Source organism: Pagrus major, chromosome 10 (assembly GCF_040436345.1).
Source record: "Pagrus major chromosome 10, Pma_NU_1.0".
In the NCBI taxonomy this organism is placed as follows: domain Eukaryota; kingdom Metazoa; phylum Chordata; class Actinopteri; order Spariformes; family Sparidae; genus Pagrus; species Pagrus major.
In genome coordinates, this window is record NC_133224.1 from 10684693 (window position 1) to 10707173 (window position 22481).

At 39.9% G+C, this 22481-nt stretch overlaps 3 protein-coding genes across 4 annotated transcripts; 2 read left to right on the top strand and 1 right to left on the bottom strand.

Annotated features, from left to right (window-relative positions):
• Nucleotides 1-602: 602 nt before the first annotated feature.
• Nucleotides 603-7712, bottom strand: LOC141003868 (calpain-5). Its single transcript, XM_073475344.1, has 12 exons — nt 7548-7712; nt 4026-4157; nt 3722-3933; nt 3404-3596; nt 3126-3319; nt 2653-2730; nt 2041-2467; nt 1851-1973; nt 1558-1754; nt 1333-1451; nt 861-997; nt 603-779 (listed from the first exon to the last, which is right to left on the bottom strand). The coding sequence occupies exons 1-12, from the start codon at nt 7710-7712 to the stop codon at nt 603-605; spliced, it is 2154 nt and encodes a 717-aa protein (XP_073331445.1).
• Nucleotides 7713-12879: 5167 nt separating this feature from the next.
• On the top strand, nt 12880-15862 carry cnpy4 (canopy FGF signaling regulator 4). The gene is made up of 6 exons (XM_073475112.1): nt 12880-13049; nt 13252-13378; nt 14110-14206; nt 14322-14444; nt 14703-14820; nt 15292-15862. The coding sequence occupies exons 1-6, from the start codon at nt 12965-12967 to the stop codon at nt 15426-15428; spliced, it is 687 nt and encodes a 228-aa protein (XP_073331213.1). The 5' UTR covers nt 12880-12964; the 3' UTR covers nt 15429-15862.
• Nucleotides 15863-16176: 314 nt separating this feature from the next.
• LOC141003931 (zona pellucida sperm-binding protein 3-like) lies at nt 16177-21611 on the top strand. Of its 2 annotated transcripts, none has more exons than XM_073475410.1 (8): nt 16177-16599; nt 16739-16857; nt 17875-17978; nt 18435-18609; nt 18806-18923; nt 19014-19096; nt 19201-19307; nt 21304-21611. In XM_073475410.1, the coding sequence occupies exons 1-8, from the start codon at nt 16213-16215 to the stop codon at nt 21441-21443; spliced, it is 1233 nt and encodes a 410-aa protein (XP_073331511.1). In that variant the 5' UTR covers nt 16177-16212; the 3' UTR covers nt 21444-21611. The 2 variants fall into 2 exon arrangements, with proteins under 2 accessions (XP_073331511.1, XP_073331512.1); XM_073475411.1 differs by lacking the exon at nt 21304-21611 and adding an exon at nt 19394-19577 and having other exon boundaries at nt 16178-16599.
• The last annotated feature ends 870 nt before the right edge of the window (nt 21612-22481 follow it).

Consider the following 22481-nt stretch of genomic DNA (forward strand, 5'->3'; position numbering starts at 1 on the left):
TGGATATATGGACTCCAAATTAAAAACATGAACCTGAAAATGAGCATAACACAGGACCTTTAAATGAAGAGACATGCAGGAATGGTAACTTGTCGTGTTGCATTAATTTATGATTTAAACCCTCGGAATGATAAAAACAATTGTGTTGTAATAATAAGAATCAAAACAGTCGAGCAATGTTGTTTATTTAATAATATTAAAATGTTTTCAAAACACAAATGCATATTCACAATATAAATAATGTATAAATAAAATAAAATGTGTTAATTGATGAAATTTAAAAAATGTTAATTCAATAACTGGTTAAATAACAGCAAAAAAACACACATACAGTATATATATGACACACAAAACACTTAATTTGGCAGCAGTTTCAGGGTTTTTTAATAAACTGCTGAAGTCGCCTCACCTGCATATCTGACCAGCAGACAGAGCAGCTTACAAATAAATAACAGAAACTTTATTTACTCTAAACTGTCACTGCACTGAGACAACAAAGTTTTAGTAAATTTGTGAATGTAGCACCAGTGTTGTTTGTATCATCAAACTGTTTGCTCATCAGCGTCCACCTGAGAGGACGGCGGTTGCCGTGGCATGATGTGTCACAAGTCTGTGAGACAGGCGCTGGAGGACGTCTCAATGTAGATGCACCGTCGGTATCCTGAAGAGGATCGGCCGCCTCGTAGATCTATCACGTGGCTCCGACTCCTCTCAGACTCTGCCGTCTGGAGTCGAGCCTTGCCGAGCACCGAGTCCCACAGCAGACCTCTGCTCCATACCTGCACACAACAAGAGGTAGACTGACTGTGTGAGCATACTGTGAGTGAACGTGTTACAGAGGGGATATGAATGAGTCAAACCTCTATAGAGATGTGTGTGTCGGGGGATCTCCTGTAGAAGATGGCTCTGAGATTGAACTCGGGGTTTCCCTCTGCCTTGAATACTCGCGTCCTTATGGTGTCGTTCTCACAGTGCACCATGGCGTAAACATCTGGAGCTGTGGGCCGCAACACACAACACAAGAAGGTGTAAAGAAGAAACAAGAGAACAAGCTGTAACTTGTACTCAACTACTGTACTAAAGTGCATTTTGAGGTACTTTCAGAGCGATATAATGTACCTTTTAACCAACTGCATTTATCTGATGGCTGTAGATACATTTCAGAATAACATTTACACAGGGAAAACATGTGATCAGCATTTGAAATACTGTTTAGCTCTGGTTCATTGCTAAGGAAGCAACAAGTGTGTGTCCCCAGGTGTGTTTTCTCACTTGTTCTGCCCTCTTCTGTCTTTAAAACTAAGGGGGATGTGGTGTTGTGCTGTAAGCCACCTGTCTGTTTGGGAAGGCTGAGTCCTGACGCTCTGCGAAGGTGGACTGTGGTCACAATAGAGGGTTGAGGTAGAAAACACTGGAACAGAGAGGGGGACGGCAAATCATCCCTCAGTTCCCTGTACAAAAAAAAGAAAGATTAAACTAAACGAGTCTACAGAAGATTGGCATAAAGAGGAAGAGAAAATCTGATATTTTTGAGAACATGCACACACTGTCACACACCTGAGTTGGACGTGGGAGTGGGAGAAGAAGCGTAGGAGGAAGCGTCCTGTGGCGCCTGGCAGAAAGGTGGTGGGCAACACGACGTAGCGACCCAGAGCCAGAGTCCCCTTCAGCGTCACACTGCGGGAGTCCATGTAGACGGAGCTGGCAGCCTGCTCCACCACACAGTGCACCCGGCTGCAGCGGTTCACCTCCACCTGGACCAGGATGAGGTGGCAGGAAGGAAGTTATTTGTATTTTTAATTTTTGTGGAAATTGATAAAAGATGTGTCGCTAACATTTGAACTTCTCACCTTCAGCACCTCGAAGCCTATAGGCAGGTTCTCTCCCCCTCCATCTTTCCTCCGTATCCTCCTGTCCTCCTGCTGCAGACAGATCAGCACCTCCTCCTCTTTGCCTCTCAGCTCAAACATGAACTAAGAAGAAATCATGTTAGCTTTCTTGAACTCATTAAAACACTTAAGTTTCCACAAAAGGTTTTACCTGTGGATTGTGCAGGAAAGTGTCTCTGTGGTTGATGCATCCTCCACATCGACTCCTCTTGTCCATTTGTGCCTCCCATTCCTCCACCTCCCCACCTTCATCCTCCTTTTTCGCTTTTTTCACAGCTTTATCTCGCTCACACCTTCCTCCTTTATTTCCTGTTTGCTGACTCTCCCCAAGCCTGGCCTCCTTCCGGTTACCTCGCTGCTTGGTCCCTCCGGCGTTGGCGTTGTTCCTCCCCAAGCTCAGCGTGTGGTTGCTGTGGAGGACAGTGGGTGGGGGTATTTCCGGAGAGGTTGGAGCTGGAGCCCACTCCCCATAGCGGCGCACCTCCCTCCAGTGAGAGCTCGGCCACAGCAGAGCCTGCTCCACCAGCCGGCACACCACCACATCTGTGAAGTAGCGACAGAAATCCTCGAAATCCATCCTGAGGAATTAAATAAACATGAGGTCACCAACAGAATGTATAGATCATGCTGCTTTTAACTTATTCAATCGAATCGAATCAATCGAACCTGCTAAAATATCCATCCAGGAAAACTAACAGCTACTTTACGGAAGGTATTGCCGATTCAAACAAATGATAAAGGATGAAAAAAGAACATTATCTACCAAAACTCCCCAACGTCTCGAACAACGAGGCCCATCTTCTCCCTCTCTGCCCGACTCGTCTGCTGCCACTGCTGCGACCTGCAGGGGGCGTGCAAGCGCAACAATGTCAATGGCAGCAGAAAAAAAAATGCAGAGCTGCAAGGTTCAACACGCTGGAAATGACATGTGAAATATACAAGTAGTGTTTCAACTTCTGGAAACCTTTATAGGTCCATTTTGGCCATTTTCAGAGTTTCTCAGACTTTCATAATGTAAACGACAGATGTCCCCTCGTAAAGCAACTCCAAAACTATTGTAAAATGTCAGAAATTGTCCAGAAAAGTTGCAGTGGCACTATAAAATGTTGTAAAACACACTGACACTGTTAAATGTCAGCAGAGGCTTTGTTCCCACAGCTCCTGCAAAATGTATGATGTACTAAGCAGTCACACATGTGGCAGATGAAGCCGGTGCAGAGTTCAGAGCACCCTCACCCCTGACTCCAGGCACCCGTCCAGTCTGTGGTCCCCCACGGGTTCCTCATGCGCACCATGAAGAGTCGGGCCACCCCGCCTGTCTGCAGCAGCTTCTCCCCGGGCCTCACCTTCCTCACCGCTGTGATCCCGTAGGCGTGTCCTCGCACCAGACCGCAGTCCATCACCGACTCCACTGTCTCCCCCTCTGCTGGCTGAGAAATGACAAACATACTGAACTCTTCTAACATATTATGCATCTCTTTTGATTGAAGATACTCAGAAAAATAAGGCTTTACCCGTATGGAGCAGGTGATGAGGGCTTTGCGCTCATGTGCCTTGGCCAGTGTTTGGAAGAACTCCCTCCTCTGGTCGCTGTGCAGGCTGAGGGCCTCACGATCCAGGCTGAGGGGCTCCGAAACCCCACCAGTGAAGTCGATCAGTGCCTCTGTGGTGTTTCCTCCCTCCAGGGCCTCATAGCAGCCGTTCAGCCTGGAGAGAAATCAGATAGATCAACTGAGTGATTAATGTTTTTTCCGCTCTTTTCACTTTTCAACAGGTGTTTGTTTTTCAAGTGGATGTAATTCCTGGTTCCTATAAGACCATGGAGCTCTTACTTGGCGTAGGCCTTCTCCAAGAGGGCGCTCCAAAACTCACGAGGTGTAGCTGAGCGGCAGAAGAGCAGCACTCCATCCCTGCTGACCGGCAGACGGTCGTCCACAACAACATCCATCCATCGGCCAAGTCGCCAGAACCGGAAATGAAAGATTCCCGCGTACAGGTCGAGACGCTTTGGATTCCACTCCTGCTCCACGTGGTCGGGGATCACCTGGGAGGAGGAGAGGAGATGAGGAGATGTCAATACAGACAGGGCGACGGTTGGCAAGGAGGAAAAAGGGAGAGGAAACAAAAACACACCACCTTCTTCCACAGAGACGGCTCAGATGCTAAGCAGGAGATGGCTGCCACCATCCAGCAGTTACCCAGACTGCCTTGGTGCAAGTCACGAGTGCTGATGCCATCGACAAACAGACGGGGGTCCTTACATATCTCCTGAAGTTTGATCAGAACAAAGACACATTAAACCTGCATTAGTTGATTTTCTGACAAATATTAAGTCCAATATTTCCCTCCGCCCACTTCTGAATGAAATCTCTTTAGTTTCTTTAGCTGCGAAACGCTACGCTGGTCTCTAACTTTGTCTATCTGCCCTTTGTTGCTGGGCAGGCAACGTACAGCAGGTCTTTAATAGGGATGAACAAGTACACAATTATTTGAATCTGTTCAGCCGACTAAATTATCTGTACCCATTCCTGTACGTGGAATGGGAGGGAAGGGCTTGAACCAGAAAACAGTCAGGACTAACAGGAAGTTGTTAATTTAAGCCTGAAGCTGATTTGGTTGATGAGAAGTGTACTATATTTATTATTTATTCGAAAACTATTTGCAGAACAGTCAATCTGTCTGCTGCTGCGTGAAACTGGAAAAAGTGGTGAGAGTAAACAAAAACACAGGTAAAAGTTGAAGGTCAGAAAAACAAAACAATGAGCTGAAAGACGCTAAAATGCTGCATAGAGCTGAGGGGAGTCAGCTTTTTCTAGGCTCGGTTTCTAGTTTAATGAAATCTAGTTTGGTTGTTTTCGGGTCGGATTTATCCTGCTGGATCTACTGTCTTGGATCTACTGGCTGGATCTTCAATGTGTTTTTCTCCTTCAGTCGGGACAACCCTACTGAAATAACAGTTTACGGGGGGGGGAGTTCCCCATTACCTGGTCTAATATGGTCTCCTGATTTGCTCATCAACCATACTTTTTCATTATTGACCATGATTATTGACTTGGCTTTTCATCTTTCAACACTTTCAATTATAAATTTGTGTGCTGAACTTTTAAAACAGAATTCCTCGGGGTCGAGGGATGTTGACATCGAACCCTGTGATGAGTAATATCTGCTCATTAAACGCGTTGACTTCACTGAAACCAAATCTCACTTCAAATTAAAGCCCTATCACTACGAGTTAACCCTTTTAATCCATTCTTAATATAAAGATATAGATTATACAGAAGCCTAAAATAAACTATGATTTATGATAGCAGCAGTTAGTAGTGTCAGTGTTTTATGAGGCCAGTGAGCTGATTCAGTCAGAGTGTCAGCACTGCTGAGGAGACAGATCCTGTCTGTGTGGACCTGTTGATCTCAGTTTGGACAGGGTCAGGTAACAGTAGAAGTGCTGCTGGACACACACACACACACACACACACACACACACACACACACACACACACACTCAGTGGTCACAACCTCTTTAAGTGTAACTCAAGGCAAGATGTGAACCTTCCTCGAGATGATATCAAGTTCATAACAAGTACGAGGACGCCTAGATTAGGAAGTGGACGGTGAAAGGGACGTGTGTGTGTGTGTGTGTGTCAGCAGAGAGAGGCGACAGATGTCACTCTATCATCCAATTCCCTGTTGACACGCTTAAAATACCTGAGTGGAGCATTAGGAACACAATACCATTCACCCCTTTTTTCAGCACTGACTCAGCGAATTAACAGCCAGCAGGGATTCACATTAACAGCGCTGACGGTTTGTTCCTTCATGAACTACTGATCATAACACACAGACGTTTCTGCATTTTTAATTGGAGGACAGCGTGCTAGAGGTCTTGTAAGTCTTTAAAAGCAGTGAATAGATTTACTCTGCAAAGGTTTTCAATATTTTGCACTTTTCTTCCTGCATGTAGTTCACAGTAACATTATTTTTTATTGATTAATCCATCTATCAACTTGCTGCTGCTTATCCATGTCATGTCTATGTCACGTTTTTTTAAACTTACTGGTAATTGCTGACAAAAACCTGAGCTATATTTGGCAATATAGCACATGCTTAATAAATAATTGTTGGACTTATTGTCTCTTTTGGTTTTCTGTCATTTATTTGAGTGGTATGACTGTTGAAAAGGCATTTAAATGTAATTTTACTTGGGATTATAGGTCTTAAAAAGTGTTAGATTTAACTTGGAGAACAATGCAAAAACCAAGATTTACATGGGTTCCTGCATTTGGGGAAAAAACTTTTAAGTTGACTTTACTTTAAACTTTTTTAAAAAGTATAAGGATATTACCTCAGAACTACCAAGTAAAGTAGATTTTATTGAAATTACTAGTCTATAATACTTTTATTTTTGAGGTAATTTTGAGGTAATGTTTCCCTGACTTGAAAAAGAATTCATCGTGCTTTCCTAATAAAATAAAATATTTGTTCTTGACTTTCTTTACACGTGTCAGGACAGTTTAAAAAAGAGGTGTGGGTATTACGGAAAGGAGCAGTAAGACGTTAAAACAGGTGGATGTAAGAGAACATACCAACAAACTGTTGATGAAGAAAGATGTGTTTTTGCTGATTTGAAAACATTATTAGTCATGCATACAGAAAAAGACTATTCCCTGAAAATCCACAGAGGTTGTTTATATTAAGATCACTACTACTGTACGTACTTAAATCAGATGTGTATTTCAGTATATGGAGTGAAACTGTGTAATTCTCTGCACAATAACATAAAATGCTGCTCAAACATGATTCAATTTAAAATAAAATTTAAAGAAAAATGAATGGGACATTATGAACTATTGTCATATTTATGTTAAGATGACAGATACTGATTGTTTCTGATCATGTACTGTTGGATTCTTATATGATCTGTGAAAAGAAAAAAACAAGTAAGGATTGGAGCACTCTGTATGAACAGTATCTTATGTTATTAATAAGAAACTTATAATAAGCAATATAAGTTTTTCTTCTCCCTGCTCCTTTTTCATTCATGGAATGTATAAAAGCATTTTGGGTAAAAGTGTATAATTTGTCTTAGTCACTTTGTTTTAAGTGTTTTCTGTATTATATGTACATTAAAACAAAAACACTGAAATATGAAAAAATATAAAAAGAAAAAATGATTTCCTAACAAGTCCTTGCACTGTTAAATCTCCATAGATTTTGGCGACAGACACCGGACAATAAATAAATTAACCTTGACTTTAACCTCCCATTCCACTACTGCTATTAAAAGCCACGTAGCTTGCTTTAGCCAAAATAAACACATATACTTATACACAGCTACACCCATCTCAACACTGTGCTAAAAACACCTGGACTATTTAAATTGGCTGTTGCTTTTTCCACACTGTATACACACACACATAAACACACTAATGGAGGGGTCCGTCAGCAGCACGCCCCACTTGCTCTCCGAGGGCTCATCTTTCACTGCCTCCTATAATAGAAAGCGCTTTAATTAACCCAATCTAATGGAAATGTAACATGCTGAGCCGGGCCACTCCAGGTTAACGCTTTGTTGTTGTTTGACTTGGTTTGAACTAAGGGAAATATGGCTATGCAGAGAAGTAAGAACAAGACGTTATTAATCTGTTTACTGTCACTCACTCTCGGTCTCTTCCAGGTCAGTCCCGGCGGAGGCTCCCTCTTGTAGAAGAGGGACTGGGCTGCAGGGGGGAACAGGGGATCCTTAAAGAGCGCACCTCGACGCAAGCAGGCCCGCCTCAGCTTGTGAAAGCTTTGACCCTGGAAGTTGTTTATACGTTCAGGCATCGTGGCTGCAGAGGAGAGCCTTCAGGAGAGGAGGAAAGACACAGAGAAAAGGGACAGATGAATTTAGAAATGTTCATGAGCATAATTATGGGACTATAGTTATAAAAACATATGTGTCAGTGTCGGCTAATGGGAGCGCTAGCTGCATGGCTAAATGAGCTATCTGAGCTAACGGGCTAACACCAGCCACAGTCAGAAGCAGTTAGTGGTTACACAGGTGATACACTGCCCCTGTTTGTTTGTGGTATGCATTTGTCAGCTGGCCAATTTTTACATATTGCACCTTTAGTACCTAATGTAGTTAATTACAGTGTCACTTTATTTAAATGTTATGGCGTACAACAAATGACTGTAATGTCCTGTGATAATAAAAATGTTGTCGAAAGATAGAAATGATGCCGAGGCACAATGTATATAAATAGCTTTAGAACAAAAATAGATACAGGTCAAACCCTGAAGTATACCTCGTGCTAAAAACAACTAGACACCTAAAGATATTGTATGCAGTTAAACATGGTGGGCCGACCGATTTAACGTCTCTGCTGTGCTTATTTTATGTACTATGTTACTTTGCTTGCGTCACTGATAAACCAAATCTAGCCAACAGCAACATCCAAACACCAGTCGGGCTAAGTGCTAGCTAGTTTTCTCTAAACTCAAACTGTCATTGTCTTTATTCTGTCTCCAACTGAACGACAGTCAAAATGTTAATCAAAATATGCATTTTGGATGAATGAGATGTATAAACGTTGACATAGCATAATGAAAAAAGAAAATTAAATTGGTTGTGGCGCAGCGGTTTTCACCAACATGATTTTGTAAAAGAAAACTGTGAGTAAGTATAAGTATAATGAGTGGACCACACAGAAACATCTGTGACCAGTAATAGGAAAATTGTATGTTGAACCTCCTCTGGCAGATACAAGTATCTTTCATAGTCATGGCCAGAGGTCACACAATAATTCTGCTACTAAGAGACTTCTGTGAGACACAAAGAGGACTGTTGTACTACGGTAAACACAGCGGGCTACGCAACTCCCTTTGTCTACGTAACCCATAATTCAAGTGCACATTGTCAAAATTTTAACACTGAATATCTGTGTTTGCATAGTTAATCAAACAGTAGAGTAAGTTGTTAAAATCTGGTCTTAAAAGCAGATCAACAGTGACTCATACAAAAAACACAGAAGTAAAACATGTAATCTAGCTTTTAAATAAAATTAGTTGTTTGGGTAAAGTTCAGCTTATCTGTGCGAGATGTGACATCCTGAACCAAACCTGCAACAGTTTACCAGGATCAGCTTTAATCATCCGATTAAACTGAATTCACATAAATTTGATACACCTGCAAATACGACAAAAACGTTATTTTGTTTTTGTTTACAACAGCTGTTGATATTTACAGGGTTACTTCCTCTGCAAAAACTCAAAATCTTGTGAAATATAAGAAGCATTTCAGTGAGTTATGGGACACTTGTTACTAGACAATTTACCACTTTTTTATTATCTTTTTTACTCAAGTGTATTGCCTAGCAGGGTCAATGTGTGTGTGTGTGTGTGTGTGTGTGTGTGTGTGTGTGTGTGTGTGTGTGTGTGTGTGTGTGTGTGTTGGTGTTGAGAGGACACGGTGAGGACAGCAGTAAGGTAATAGTATCGTTTTAGCCATCAGTGATATGACCTGCTGGGCTCAGCAGCATGTGTCTATGTGAGCATCGACTCGTGTGTGTGAGGCGAGAGTATGCCAGGTGCAGCGTGTGCAAGTGTGTGTGTGTGTGTGTGTGTGTGTCCATGGCAGGGTCAGCTCAGGGGCCTCGCTGTGCCGAGAGGAAAAACAGAGATGAAACCTTGCTTGGGTTTACAGACACCTCGCAGGTTGGTTTCGACAGCTATTAGCAACACTCATTTTTCAATCCATAATCTAATGAATGCAGCAATAATGACCCACGCTGTGCCCTCCACACACAACACTCTGCAAACGTCTTTGTTGTTTGGTTTTGATAAAGACTCCTAGCGGCAGAAATTACATATTGTGCGTTTGAAATCCCTTAATTTGCACCCTTTACTTATCATTTTTACCTGTCTAACCTTGTTTATCGCTTCTACTTTTGACTGCTACTGTGCATGTATTACATTTTTCAATAGACATTTTTTCTTTCCGTGCTCTGTGTGATGACTCTGTTTTAATGTATTCTCCTCAAATAAAGTCCTTCCAGCCAGTTTCACAGTTTGTGTAAGAAAAGAAGAAACTTTCATTTTGCACAAAACACTAATCTGAGAAGCTTTAATCCACTTTAAGGTAATTTGTTAAATAATGTCTGATTTAATACAAATCAAAAATAAATCCAAAATTAGTTTATTTCTTAAATAATGACACATTTACACTTTAATTCTATCTGAAAATATGAGCTATATAATACATGTTTTACTCCAGCATCTACACATATTACTGATATAAACATCCTCTGACAGCATCAGAAAACATTACACACTTATTTACTATTATTATTATTATTATTATACCTTATAATGTTTATCACTGTCTTTTGTTAGTCTGCGTATTAAAAGAGCTGTCATCAGTTTGAGTGATAGTGTTTCTTTTCTCTGATTTGAATGAGTTGAACTTTGTATTGTGATTACAGATTGTATCATTAGTGAGCTTTGCCAAAGGACTTCATGAAATATTAGTCATTTTTAATTAGATTATGTGTGTTTTATATCGTTGTTATCAGTGTTATTACTATCAACTGCAGGTAAATTCTTTTACCTTAACGTCAGACTAGAAGTTTATCCACTTGCTGTCTTAAGATGAAACTATTTCTTCAGTTCAGGCAGTGGATCCACGACCATGTCCTCCTTTGGTCATTTAGGGAATCCAAATCTTCCAGAGACAATCAGACACAATTTGTTGTGACCAACAGCTGGCATTCGTCACCTCTTTTCCTCTTATTCTTCTTGAAAGCTGACTGACACTTTCTTCTTCTGTCCTCTGAATCTGTCAGGAGCGTGTGACTCATCTCCAGCGGCTACTTAAGTCATCTTAGAGATCTGTTTCGTCGCACCTGTCGGGAAGAAAGGAGATGATTTCAGACAAACTGCCGGGGATGAAATGCAAAAAAGAAAAGTGATGCTGCGGCATTAAAGCATAGCTTCATGTGAGCGCTCCCAGCTCCCTGACACCATCTCTTAAGACTGAGTATCATGTGTGTGTATACGTAACAGCCTCCAAGGTTGATGCACGAGTGTGTGTGTGCCCATGTGCATTGAGCCGTGACACACACGGAGCAGGGTGTCACAGCTGGAGCCTGGTGCCTGTGTAACTTTATCCCCCTCCACACAGACAATAGACAGACAGTCACCTCGCTAAGTGACATAACACACAATTATAGCTGTGGAAGCCTCACGCCAGTCAAATACTACAGTTACTGCAGTTATTCTTGAGTTTCAGACACGTTATCCTCTGACGCCTTCTGCGTGCAAACTGTTCTCCTGCTGGAGAACATAAACAAACGTGTTTTCTACCAGTGTGTGTGTGTGTGTGTGTGTGTGTGTGTGTGTGTGTGTGTGCGTGTGTGTGTGTCACTCACTCCTGCTCGTGCTCCTCTGTCTTCTTCTCTCTCTCCTTCTTCTTCTTTCCTTTCTGTCCTCATATTAACATGGCCTATGACTCCCTCTCTTCTCGTTTTCTGTCTTATCTTTTTGCCGTCTTCTCCTCTTCCCCCTCTCTCCTCTCTATCTTCTCGTCAGCAGCAGTCTCCTGGAGTATCTGTTGCTGTGTGGTGTGTTGCCCCTGACACCCGAGAAACCAAGAGGCAAGCGCCTTCTATTTTAACCACCTCACTGCCAAATATCAAGGTGATTACCCGCCCTCCCCCCATCCCTGTGTGATTAACCTGAACTCAAAGCTGATAAAATATGTGGGAATATTTCTAGTATTTTTTTTGTTTTGTTGATGAATGAGGTGCAGGATGAATTTATTGTTTTTTTTAGACACCCATCCATTCAAAAAGGAAAAAATACCAATACAAAACTGTGAAAATAGTCCACTCCAGGTAAAGGTCCTGACTTTAAAACCTTTCTTGAATAAAATAACAGTATTATAATAACTTTACCCCCATGTATGAAAAGTAAACTCATTTTGTTGTCAAATGTTCCCTGTCAGTGTATATTTGATGTTTTTGGATTAATATTACAGCTGGATTCATGTGTATGTCACATTTCACTGCTGCTGATGTTGATGTTTGTGCTAATTTTCTACTTTTTACACTGTTGGGTAGTTTAATCTACAACAACACATCATATTCTATAAAATGATCGTGTGTTTGTGGTGTTGCTGTCCTGTGAGAATTATGTATCTCTAAAAAGTTACAGTTTAATGACAAAATCAGCCCGTTTCCAGCTTCGTAACGATGCATTTTCCAGATCATCCAAGAGGGTCCTTAAAAAGTTAATTTAGTTTAATGTTCTCGGCCCATAAAGGAACATTTAATCCTTCAGATTATCATAAAAATTCAAGTAGTTTTGATTAAGTAAATGAGGTAATAAAAGGTTATTTTTGCATACCCTACTTTAAATAAAATACTGCAGCTTCCTTTATCAAACCTTTGTGTAATTAAAAAAACACATTTTAGGTGGTACCACAGTCTTAATTTAGAAAATCTTTGCCAAACAAACTAAAAAATATGGACTGTTTGTGTGCTAAATTTCCCCTGTGGATACATACTACCTATAAATAATAGGTAACCATAGTTTTATACATTTTTAAGCAGTAATTTAGCATCATTATCTAACATTACATTAAGTTAGCTAGTTAGTAAGACATTCTTACTAATATGGTCTTTCTTAATTAACTTTAAACCCAGTAACTGTGTCGAAAATGCTAATTTTTCTGCGTAATATTAGTCAAAAACAAGTTAGTTAACAAACAAATGATACTCACAGGTCACTTAGGTCACAAAAATAATAGCAAAAATGTTGAGGAAATTGTTCGGCAATCCTAAAACTAAAACCAAAACAAGAAGAATAATGTTAAATGTGAAATACTGAGTAATAAATATAACTTTTCTCATAAGCACTAATGAGTTTTCTTCTGTCGACTAGCTTACCTGAAATCCAATTATCAGGCATCTGCTGCTCATGTCTGTGAAGAGACGCACTACGCATGCGCAGTTGTAAGTTGCCACTTGAGTTGCCGATGTGGCTTCTCTGATGTTCAACTCTTTCTTCGCCTGCAGCTTTTACAACACACTGTTGCGATGAAACTTTGTACACTTGTCTTGTTGTGTGTCTGCAGTCTTGTCACAGCAAACGAAGACGACAGACTGCCGAATAAATGCGAAGGTAGGACGAAGAAGTGACGCTTGCTAGCTGTCGTGATGCTATTTATGCGACTTTGTAACAGCACTGTGACGTGTGTTTACATACTTATGTGTCCTCGGGTGTCTGCCTAACCTCTGACAAATATTATATATATATACACTTATATATGTCTGTGTATATATACATATATATGTATATATAAGTTTTTCTTCCTGTCTGTCAGTGTGTAAGTTTCTGACAATAGAGCTGCAGGATGCTCTGGAGAAAACTGGTCGCTCCAAGGAGGTGCTGGAGGTGGGAGAGGTGCTGGACACAGGCAAGAGGAGGAGAAAGATCAAATACAACACCTCGTAAGTTCACTGAGGAGGATGTCACTCAATATGAAGAGAAGATACCATGTAATAAACTGAGCTTTATGTTAATCTATAATAAATCATGCTCTGTATTCTTAAAAAAGCTTGAAAGCCTGTAACTCCTATAAAGGCATCAATTAAAGGTGCACTATGTAGTTTTAATCAGAAGAGAGAGATCCTCAGTGACTGACTTTTATGTCTAAACAAACTAAATAAACTTACTCTCTTCATTTTCATGGCTGAATAAACTGAAATACAATTTCATACTTGTTTTACTTTGTTTATATGTGGCGGACCCTGCCACCTTTCTAGCTTCAAACAGTGTTCTGGGGACCTTATTTTCCTCTGAGGACAGTAATTCAGTTATGGAAAAAATAACTATTTCTGAGTTTGATTTACCTCTTTAATATTGTAAATGTAAAATGTCTGAGTTTGAATTTCTTCTCCAACACTACGTAGTGCCCCTTTTTAAAAAAACAACAACAACAAAGATATCTGTACTTTGAAAGAAAGGCAGTTATGAAAACTTTCCGATCAGGGAAATAATCTGATCCATAAATAGGTATAATTAAGATGCAAAATAAAACAAGGTTGTATAACAAACCCCAAAAGTTTGCAATTTGAATACAAATTTAATAGATAGAAAAAACATTTCAAGCAGAGGTCAGGAGGTTACGGGTAAGTAGGATACATGCATTGATTTTTATGCACCTGTTTTCTGCTCACAGGGAAACTCGGCTGACTGAGGCGGTAGACAACATATGTGAACGCATCCTGCAGTATAGTGTCCACGCAGAGAGGCCTGGCAGCCTCAGATACGCAAAGGTGAAGTTTATCTGTGTGCTTTTTAAAGGTCTTCCATGGATTCTCGTAGATTTAATTGCCGTTAAAACTAATTTGTGTGGCAAACTAACAGCTGGCTGCTTTGTGCGTGTTGCAGGGTGCAAGTCAGACCATGACGACCCTGAAGAACCTGGTTCACAAAGGAGTTAAAGTGGACCTGGGTATGCCGTATGAGCTGTGGGACGAACCCTCTGTGGAGGTGTCCGACATGAAAAAACAGGTAAGGAGTGTGTGTGTGTGCCTCATGTAGATGTTGTCTAGTAGTGGGTGTGCAGACAACTTTACAAACCTCAATGTCGCCAAAATAAATACTTCAACATAATATATTATATGTGAGTCAAAAACAGACTTATACTATGTATCAACAAGCTGTATTAGAAACAGTAAAAACACCTTTTTAACACCACTTAACAATAAAGATGTTTATAGTAACGTACTTACTTCCGACCACATGAATATGTGTGTGTGTGTTGTTCAGTGTGAGACGATGCTGGAGCAGTATGAGGAGGTTGTGGAGGACTGGTACTTCCATCATCAGGACAAGAGGCTGGAGAACTTCCTCTGTCAGAACCACGTTCTCAGGCCAACAGAGCAAGGTACACCTGTGGTCTAATGTTGCTTTGAATGGTTTTAACTCACTTCAGCTTGGGAACACATTTAGCGAAAGTCTCATCCGTCATTCCAGTGATGCATTCTTGAACTTTTAATAAAGAAGTTTAGTCAGTTGAGACGTGCAAACCTTTATCTGCCTTGAAGATTCATCATCGGTGTCATTTTCATAAGCTTTATGTGTTGAGCAGCTTTCTGAAAGAGCACTTCTCCAATCACAAGTTGAAATGAGCTGCACATGAATAAAAGAAATCAAAAAAAGAAAGGAATGAGAACAAAACCCCACAATTTCATATAAAAAAAGCCAAAATGATCGTATAAAAGTAAAGAGGCTTTTATTGGATAAAAGTGTGTTATCAAGAAGTTCACAAAAGTGAACTCACTCTCGCTACTGCAGAAAATAAACCACACATCTCAAACCTTCTCTCTAATGTGTGTTTTTTTTCTCCCTCTCTCAGAATGTATGGAGGAGGTGTGGAAAGGAGACCTGGGAACCAAAGGAGGGGCCAAGGAGGCAGAGAGTGAAAGCACAGAAAAGGAGGGAGAACAAGAGGAGGAGAAGGAGGATAAAAGACATGACGCCGGGGAGCTATGAAGATAAGAAGGGAAATGCAGAAGACAATTAAATAACCTCCGTTTTTTAGCTTTTGGCGGGCAAACTGCAAAGAATGAATGTATTGTGTCCTACAGTCAGCCAACACTTTTTCTGCTGGTTAAAACCTTTATTAGATTTTATGATGGGAGTTAAGACTTTATAGACTTAAACACTAAATTCCTCCTGGTATTTTTATATGAAGGGTGTGAGCCTTTTACTTCACATACTGTTGCACCTTTTTAAACACTCAGCTGTTTGGATGGAGCCTTTACATGAATACGTGTTAACATTTTCCAGTATTATATCAGTGCTGTTACATCTCTTTCTATGCCAAGGTTATATGGTACATATCGGTATTTTTTACCCCAGTTTGCAGTCTTTAAATGCAATATGTACAGGTTTTTATTGTGGTAATAAAATACTTTTTTATAACACTTTTGAATGTTCTGTTTTCATTTTGTTAAAAATTGAAACTTTGTTTCTATTTGTTAGAAATAAAAATATGAACCAGAAAATTAGCAGGGTAAGCGAGTGTGAAAGCTAGTGCTCCTAAAAATTCTCGCAAACTTTGTGTCTTCAAAAATTCTGTGTTAGGTCCTTGAATCTCAGGGAATTATGTTTTGAAAGTCCTTGAATTTAAGAAGGTGCGGGAACCCTGAGCCGGTAAACGTGTGATTGTTACACTGATGCTTCAGGTCACTAATGAGGGATGATCAGTCTCAGGTGCGTTCCTCTTGACAGCCACAGTGAAGTTATCAGAGGTTTTCAGTGCAGCAACACTACAATGCCTTTCATTTCTGCCTACTTCACACTTTCTCTCTATATTCTGTCTAAACTAGACACAATTCGATGCTACTCCTACCAAACCAAACCTCTTTTCCTTTCATTCTCTGAGTTAGCCGCTCTCGAAAGAAACTCTTTGGATCGGACAAAAAGGCCAAACTCCCACGTTGAAGATCACACAGTGAAAACCTTTGTGGTGAAATGTCATGAGGACAGCATCGAGGTTGTGATGAAAGCTTATCTGTTTGACCCCAGGCAGCGTGTGGAGCCCAAGGACTTGAGGCTTGGACGTGTGGGTGCTGCAGAGCATCTCTGCACGGCCAAAGTGTCTGGAAACGGGGAGTACATCATCAGAGCACACCTGACTGACTGTGGGGGCAAAGTGACGGTTGGTGAGCCTCTTGATTATCAAAATATAAAGTCAGTTTTATTGTATGAAAAGAAAAGGATGTGAGAGTGTTTTGTTGATTATTGTGGCTTCATGCTGCCACCTAGTGGTTTTATTTTGATGATGCTGTTGTGTGTAGTTCACCCAGAATGCTGTGCTGTACAACAACCTGCTGCTGTACTCTCCTCCTCCAACATCGGCTGGAGACATGTTGAGAGAGAAAGTAGCTGCTGTTCCAGTCCAGTGTGAATATGCAAGGTGCATTTACACACATAAAACTAGAGCTTTATGTGCGTTGCTGGTACAAAGTGGTTTACAGAGAACAGTTTATGCTGTAAACAAAAGGGATGCACCGATATATCAGCTGATATTCGGCTTGTTAACCGCTATCGGCCTCTCAGATTTCTTTTTTTATTGTAAAAATACAGAATAGATAAATAACAAGAAACAGAATACAAGCAGGAGACAATGATTGGGAAGTAAAAAAAACACTTAACTTCAAAAAGAAAAGAGCAGGAAGAGTAAAAGAAAAGAGCCGTTGAGACAAATAAATAGATCAGCACACACAAATGTTTGACACAGCTAAAGAGAAAACATGATTAATTAATCAATTTCTCTGTTTCCATGGCAACAAAGAACAAAAATATAATGAACAACAACACAAAAACATTGGTATTGGTATCAGCTATTGGCCAAATCGCTGCGTCCCCAGTATAAAACAATATGTGCAGTGAGAAATAAATGTTCTAAACTCAAGAGGAGTTGAGGAGAAACAACAGTAAAAAACAAAACCAAAGAAAAAAAACAAGGCCACCTTTTGTTTCCAGCCTGAAAAATAATGATTAGTTGTATTTATACACACTGAAGTAGTTTGTGTTTGCTATAATCATTCCTCTTCCTGTTCCGGCCCTGAAGAGAGCTCATCTTATTGTGATTTTGGAACAAGTGGTGGGAGACAAAACAGACTGAGGTCATATACACAAATGACAGTGAGCTGAAGGAGAGACCGGTGTCATATTTGATCCTGGTTCAGTTTTGGTTTAAAGTCTCCCTGCAGAGTTCGGGATGAGTTTGATTCAAGACAGAGAGGATGTCACAGAAACATTATAAACTGTTGTAGTCTAAAGTGACCACACTATCATCTTTCTGTCATTCATTTGCTGTGAATTAAAACTTTATTTGGGGTAGTTTTTACTGTTAATTACTAATTTTTCCTCTTGGAAATGTTTACTCAAGTGTTTATGTTGCCTGTTCTGAATCCCCTCCACCGTGCAGGAGGTACACAGTGAGTAGCAGGGCTCTGAAACCAACCTGGACTCAGCTGATCTCCACCCTATCAACGCACCTGGACCTGGACTTTCACCTCAGGCTCATGACAGGTGAGCTGTTTTCAGTCTGGTTGATTAAAGAAAAAAAAACTACTGAAAAAGTGACAGAAAATAAGCAATGGCTGACAAACAGGACCGTAACTACCACTGAGGACAGTCGTGTATTGACTGCAACCGTTTTAACAACCTGTATCTATTTGTAACTTAAGGTTTTGGTTGAAATTATTAAGAAAAAGCCAAATTAAAATGGTAAAATATACTTCATTACCACTGTTTAACAGGGCCAGCTTCTCTGCTGAAATGCAGTCAGATTTTGGTAAAATTTTCATTTGAAATTAAAAATGTGGTCAGTGGTAATTTAACTCTTCTTTACTAGTTATAGCCCCGACAAAACATGCTCATTCCCTGACTACATCTGGTTAAAAGAGGTGAATTTCCTTATGTACTCTGGCAGATAATAATGTTATTTTCGTTAATATTCCCATGGCATGTCTCATCATTCCTCAGGTGACTGGAGCAGTGAGAGAAAGTCATCTGTTTTCTTCCTGAGTGACACGGTCAACATCCAGGCCTCTGTAGACCATCATCATCCTCCTCTTCGTCTGTTTGTAGACAGCTGTGTGGCCACTCTGACCTCTGATGTGAATTCTTACCCCAGATACCCCTTCATAGACCACCAGGGGTGAGTCATTACATCTTTCATGTCTGCAGCGGTTCCTCTGATTAATTTTACCAATATTAAAACTACTTCCTCCTGGCCCACACTGCCGGTTCAAATCCCTCCACTTTCCTGTTATTATAAATTCACCCAAATCACTGATGTAATAAATGCTGAGATCAGAAGTTAAATCTGATAAGGATGTGTCCGTCCTTTCCAGATGTTTCACAGACTCCCAGCTGCACGGCTCCAGCTCGCGTTTCCTGCCCAGAGTCGAGGACCACCTCCTCCACATTCAGCTCCAACCGTTCCTCTTCCACCAGGACCACAGACACACCGTCAGAACTGATTTCACATGTTTTATACATACATTTATACCCACAGTGAGAAGAAAAATACCTCAGCATGTGTTGTACTGTCTCCTGCAGATTTATATAACATGTTACTTGGAAGCAGAGCCCATTTCAAACAAGGATCCAGGGAAAAAGGCTTGTTCCTTCATGAGTGGGAGGTCTGTTTCATCTTAACTCCTGTTTTATTTCTCTAAAAACCTCTTCTTTAAAAAAGAAATTGGAGCTTATAAAAAGGATAATCACAAATATTTTTATCCATCAGGTGGAGGTCAGTGGATGGAGATGACCGTGTGTGTGAGAGCTGCAGCAGCAGCGCCAAGTCCAACCACAGGAGGGCAGTGAGGAGCAGAACAAAGCACGGACCAGCTGGTAGTGCTGCATTCAAAATCTGTAGCAGTTTAGATGAATGATGTTGAAATATGATTAAATTAACTCAGATTCTTGTGTACTTGCAGAGCCGCACAGGGAGACCAGTTTTGGTCCGATAATATTTCTGAGGCCAGTGGGAAAACACAAACATCTGGGTTGAAGTAACTAAATTAATAAAAAACTGGTGTTTAAGCACCTGTAAGAAAAACTTCACAAAGTCAGACTTGTGTTTTTTAGAAGCAGACTAGAGCGGACAGGTACAACTTCCCCATTCACAATATATGTAGAGTAGTAATAATAACAATAATATTTAAACATTTCAAAATGAATTTGTTAGAATTTTATAACATAAGGTTGTATAACTAAATGTAGTTTGTTTCCTACTAAAGACATAAATTATATGGATTTATTTATAATTAATCATTAAAAAAAAAAGATTACAATGAGGCACATAAAATCAAACAAGTAAAAATAATTAAAAATACATATACCCAATAGTAATGTAAGATAAAAATAATTAAAATAAATAAAATGGATAAGATGACTGTATTTTGATGGGCTGCCATGAATATATATAAAGAAAAAGAAAAGTGAAAACTAAATCTTCTTTGTCTGCAGGCTGATTGATTTGTGTGTGTTGCAGGATGCAGTTTAACCAACTTCATTTGTGTAGTCACAATCTGGCTGGAGATCAGTCAGAGAAAGGAAATGAGTAAGAACTCACTCAATTGTTTTTTCATTAGTGGTCTATTTCTCAACCTTGCATAATAAAGGTTAAAAAATCCACATCTGTCAGCACCACTCTTCTGAAATGACTTCTTCTGATGACAAAACTCCACCACAAGATCAAACACAATATTTTTATCCAATCACACAGGCCCTTTTTAATCAGCAGATATTGGCAAAAGGTATATGAGTTTTGGCTGCGGCCATATATACAGTATATAAAGAAAATTAAGGTTATAATGCAGTAAAAGATGCTAAAGGGGTAATTTATAATAAACTCACAGTATTCCCAAGTTTGCTGTTTCCGTACATTGATGTCATTTTAGACAATACATTTTGTTGTGACACTGTAAAATAGCCAGCCTCCGTTACACATCTTTGCGTTTTGGATCTAAGGTTTTACAAACAGAAAAGCAAATAAGAGTGAAAGCTAAAGTACTGCTTTGATTTCAGAGCTATTACTTAATTTGTAAGAACTTTCATGTCATCTGCAAACAGGTTCCTGCGCTGCATCTTAGACCCTTTGGCCACAAGCTTGCTCTCTTTTAGCTATTTGTCATCTACCTTTGAGGACAACCTATTTTTATATCATCATAAGCAGAAGGTAAAACATTTGACTGATGTTTTCTCTTGACCATTGATCCTTAAACGCAGCAGGTAAACCTGCGGTTCATTGGTGAGTTCTCCTTCGGTGCAGAACAACAGTCTGGTCTCCATCCAGCACCTGTCAGCACATTTAGAGACAAAGTGAGGGAAGCCTGGAGAAACAAAAACATTGCATCTGAATTCATGGCAACCAGGATAATTTTCCACTCTGCTCCTTTTGCCAACCAGGTCTTAGAGCCAAAGCCATCAGTCAAGGTTACTTGACATGTCTCTTGATGCGCTAAATCATAAAAACATATCATCATAGTTACCTGAAGGACATTCTGTGAGTAAGATCAATGCCATTTTGTGTTTTCTTATTGCAAAACCTTATACGAGAATTGATAGGAGAAGCCTGTTGCATGGTCGAGGACAGTTCATCTGTCCGTCATTTCCTTTCTCTTCTTACTGCTGCTGTATACACTGGAGAAGGTCAGAGGGGAGGAAACGTGATCTCCTTGAAGATCTGCTGAGACGTGAGGGGAGGGGGGTCGATCCCTGATATGGACATGTGAGATACATCAGCACGTTAATAGAGGATCATCTTACAACCTCTGAACCTTGATGTCCCGTAGTAAAACACACAGTGAATTGTGATAATGTATTCAGTCTAATTGTTTTTCAGAAGATGCAGCTGTGCTAAAGGCTCGGAAGAAACATCAGCTTGACAACAATGGGTGGCCGCAGCACAATGTTGGTATAACTACGGTCGCACGGTTATTCCTTTACCTCATCACCTCAAGAAAAACAGCTTTTTCTCTCTAGGACGATGTACAATTAAACATAAATCTGCAGTCCTTTGGCAGATCACAATTAAAATATACACACAATATCAGAACAGCACTAAACAAGCACATAATAAAAAATTGGTAATGGTGAACAAAGTCACTCACTGTAATGGAGTGGAAGTCAGTATTATACACAGCATACATTTTTTACCCTTAACTTAGGTTTGTTTGTACAAGGACCCTTGTTATTAAATGACTGCCCCCAACATGTAAGGATCATTGCATATCTTGGATGCATCTTAATGTTTTTAATTTGTGTTTTGGATCCAGAATTAAGCCAAAGATGCCTTGGTTAGGTTTAGGGGAACATCATGGTTTGGGTTAAGATTATGTTGTTAAAGTCATGATTACAATAATGAAAACTTAAAATTGCAGCCTCCAGGTGTAAAGTCCAATGTTTTGTTGACCATCTCAGCCTCCTCCCTATACGGACCTACGTCCTATAACAACATCACAAATGTGTTGAATGGTCTGGAATATGTTTACGTGTCACTAGACAATCTGCAAGATATTTAACTAATTAAATAAATTAACTTCAACCCATGATAAGAATAAGATTTAGGAAGAAAAGGGTAGAAAAACATACCACTTGTCTTGCATATTTACTATCTACTGTGTAATCCTATCCATGGCAGTTAACATTAATGAGTGCTAACTCCGTTGATTCTGCACAGTGTATACAACAGTATCATCAGCATACATTAACAAGTTGACCCAGTGACCATGAAAAATCACTAATAATTATTATATAGAGTAAATAGTAGGGGGCTTAACATTGATCCTTGAGGTACACCTGTTGTCTTTACTATTACCCTTTGCCTCATTCTATATAATATATATATTTGAGTAAAATTGATTTAGCCAATCTCAGGTCTTGAAAAACTTTGTTTCTCAAGCCTTTATAAATCAACATATCATCAACATATCTGTATCTTGACAATATTTCACTGCTAAATCTCGGTTCTTCATCAGTTCCACATATTTTCATTAAACCACAATATAGACAACTTTTTCT

Excerpts from the sequence above, each read along its gene's own strand:
- LOC141003931 (XM_073475410.1), top strand. The coding sequence starts at position 16,213 with ATGCCTTTCATTTCTGCCTACTTCACACTTTCTCTCTATATTCTGTCT. Across the intron at positions 17,979-18,434 it reads TCACCTCAGGCTCATGACAG|GTGACTGGAGCAGTGAGAGA; the intron begins GTGAGCTGTTTT and ends ATCATTCCTCAG. Across the intron at positions 18,610-18,805 it reads CCCTTCATAGACCACCAGGG|ATGTTTCACAGACTCCCAGC; the intron begins GTGAGTCATTAC and ends CGTCCTTTCCAG.
- LOC141003868 (XM_073475344.1), bottom strand. The coding sequence starts at position 7,712 with ATGCCTGAACGTATAAACAACTTCCAGGGTCAAAGCTTTCACAAGCTG. Across the intron at positions 1,452-1,557 it reads CACTCCCACGTCCAACTCAG|GGAACTGAGGGATGATTTGC; the intron begins GTGTGTGACAGT and ends TTTTTTGTACAG. Across the intron at positions 780-860 it reads ACACACACATCTCTATAGAG|GTATGGAGCAGAGGTCTGCT; the intron begins GTTTGACTCATT and ends TGTTGTGTGCAG.
- cnpy4 (XM_073475112.1), top strand. The coding sequence starts at position 12,965 with ATGAAACTTTGTACACTTGTCTTGTTGTGTGTCTGCAGTCTTGTCACA. Across the intron at positions 13,050-13,251 it reads ACTGCCGAATAAATGCGAAG|TGTGTAAGTTTCTGACAATA; the intron begins GTAGGACGAAGA and ends CCTGTCTGTCAG. Across the intron at positions 14,821-15,291 it reads TCTCAGGCCAACAGAGCAAG|AATGTATGGAGGAGGTGTGG; the intron begins GTACACCTGTGG and ends TCCCTCTCTCAG.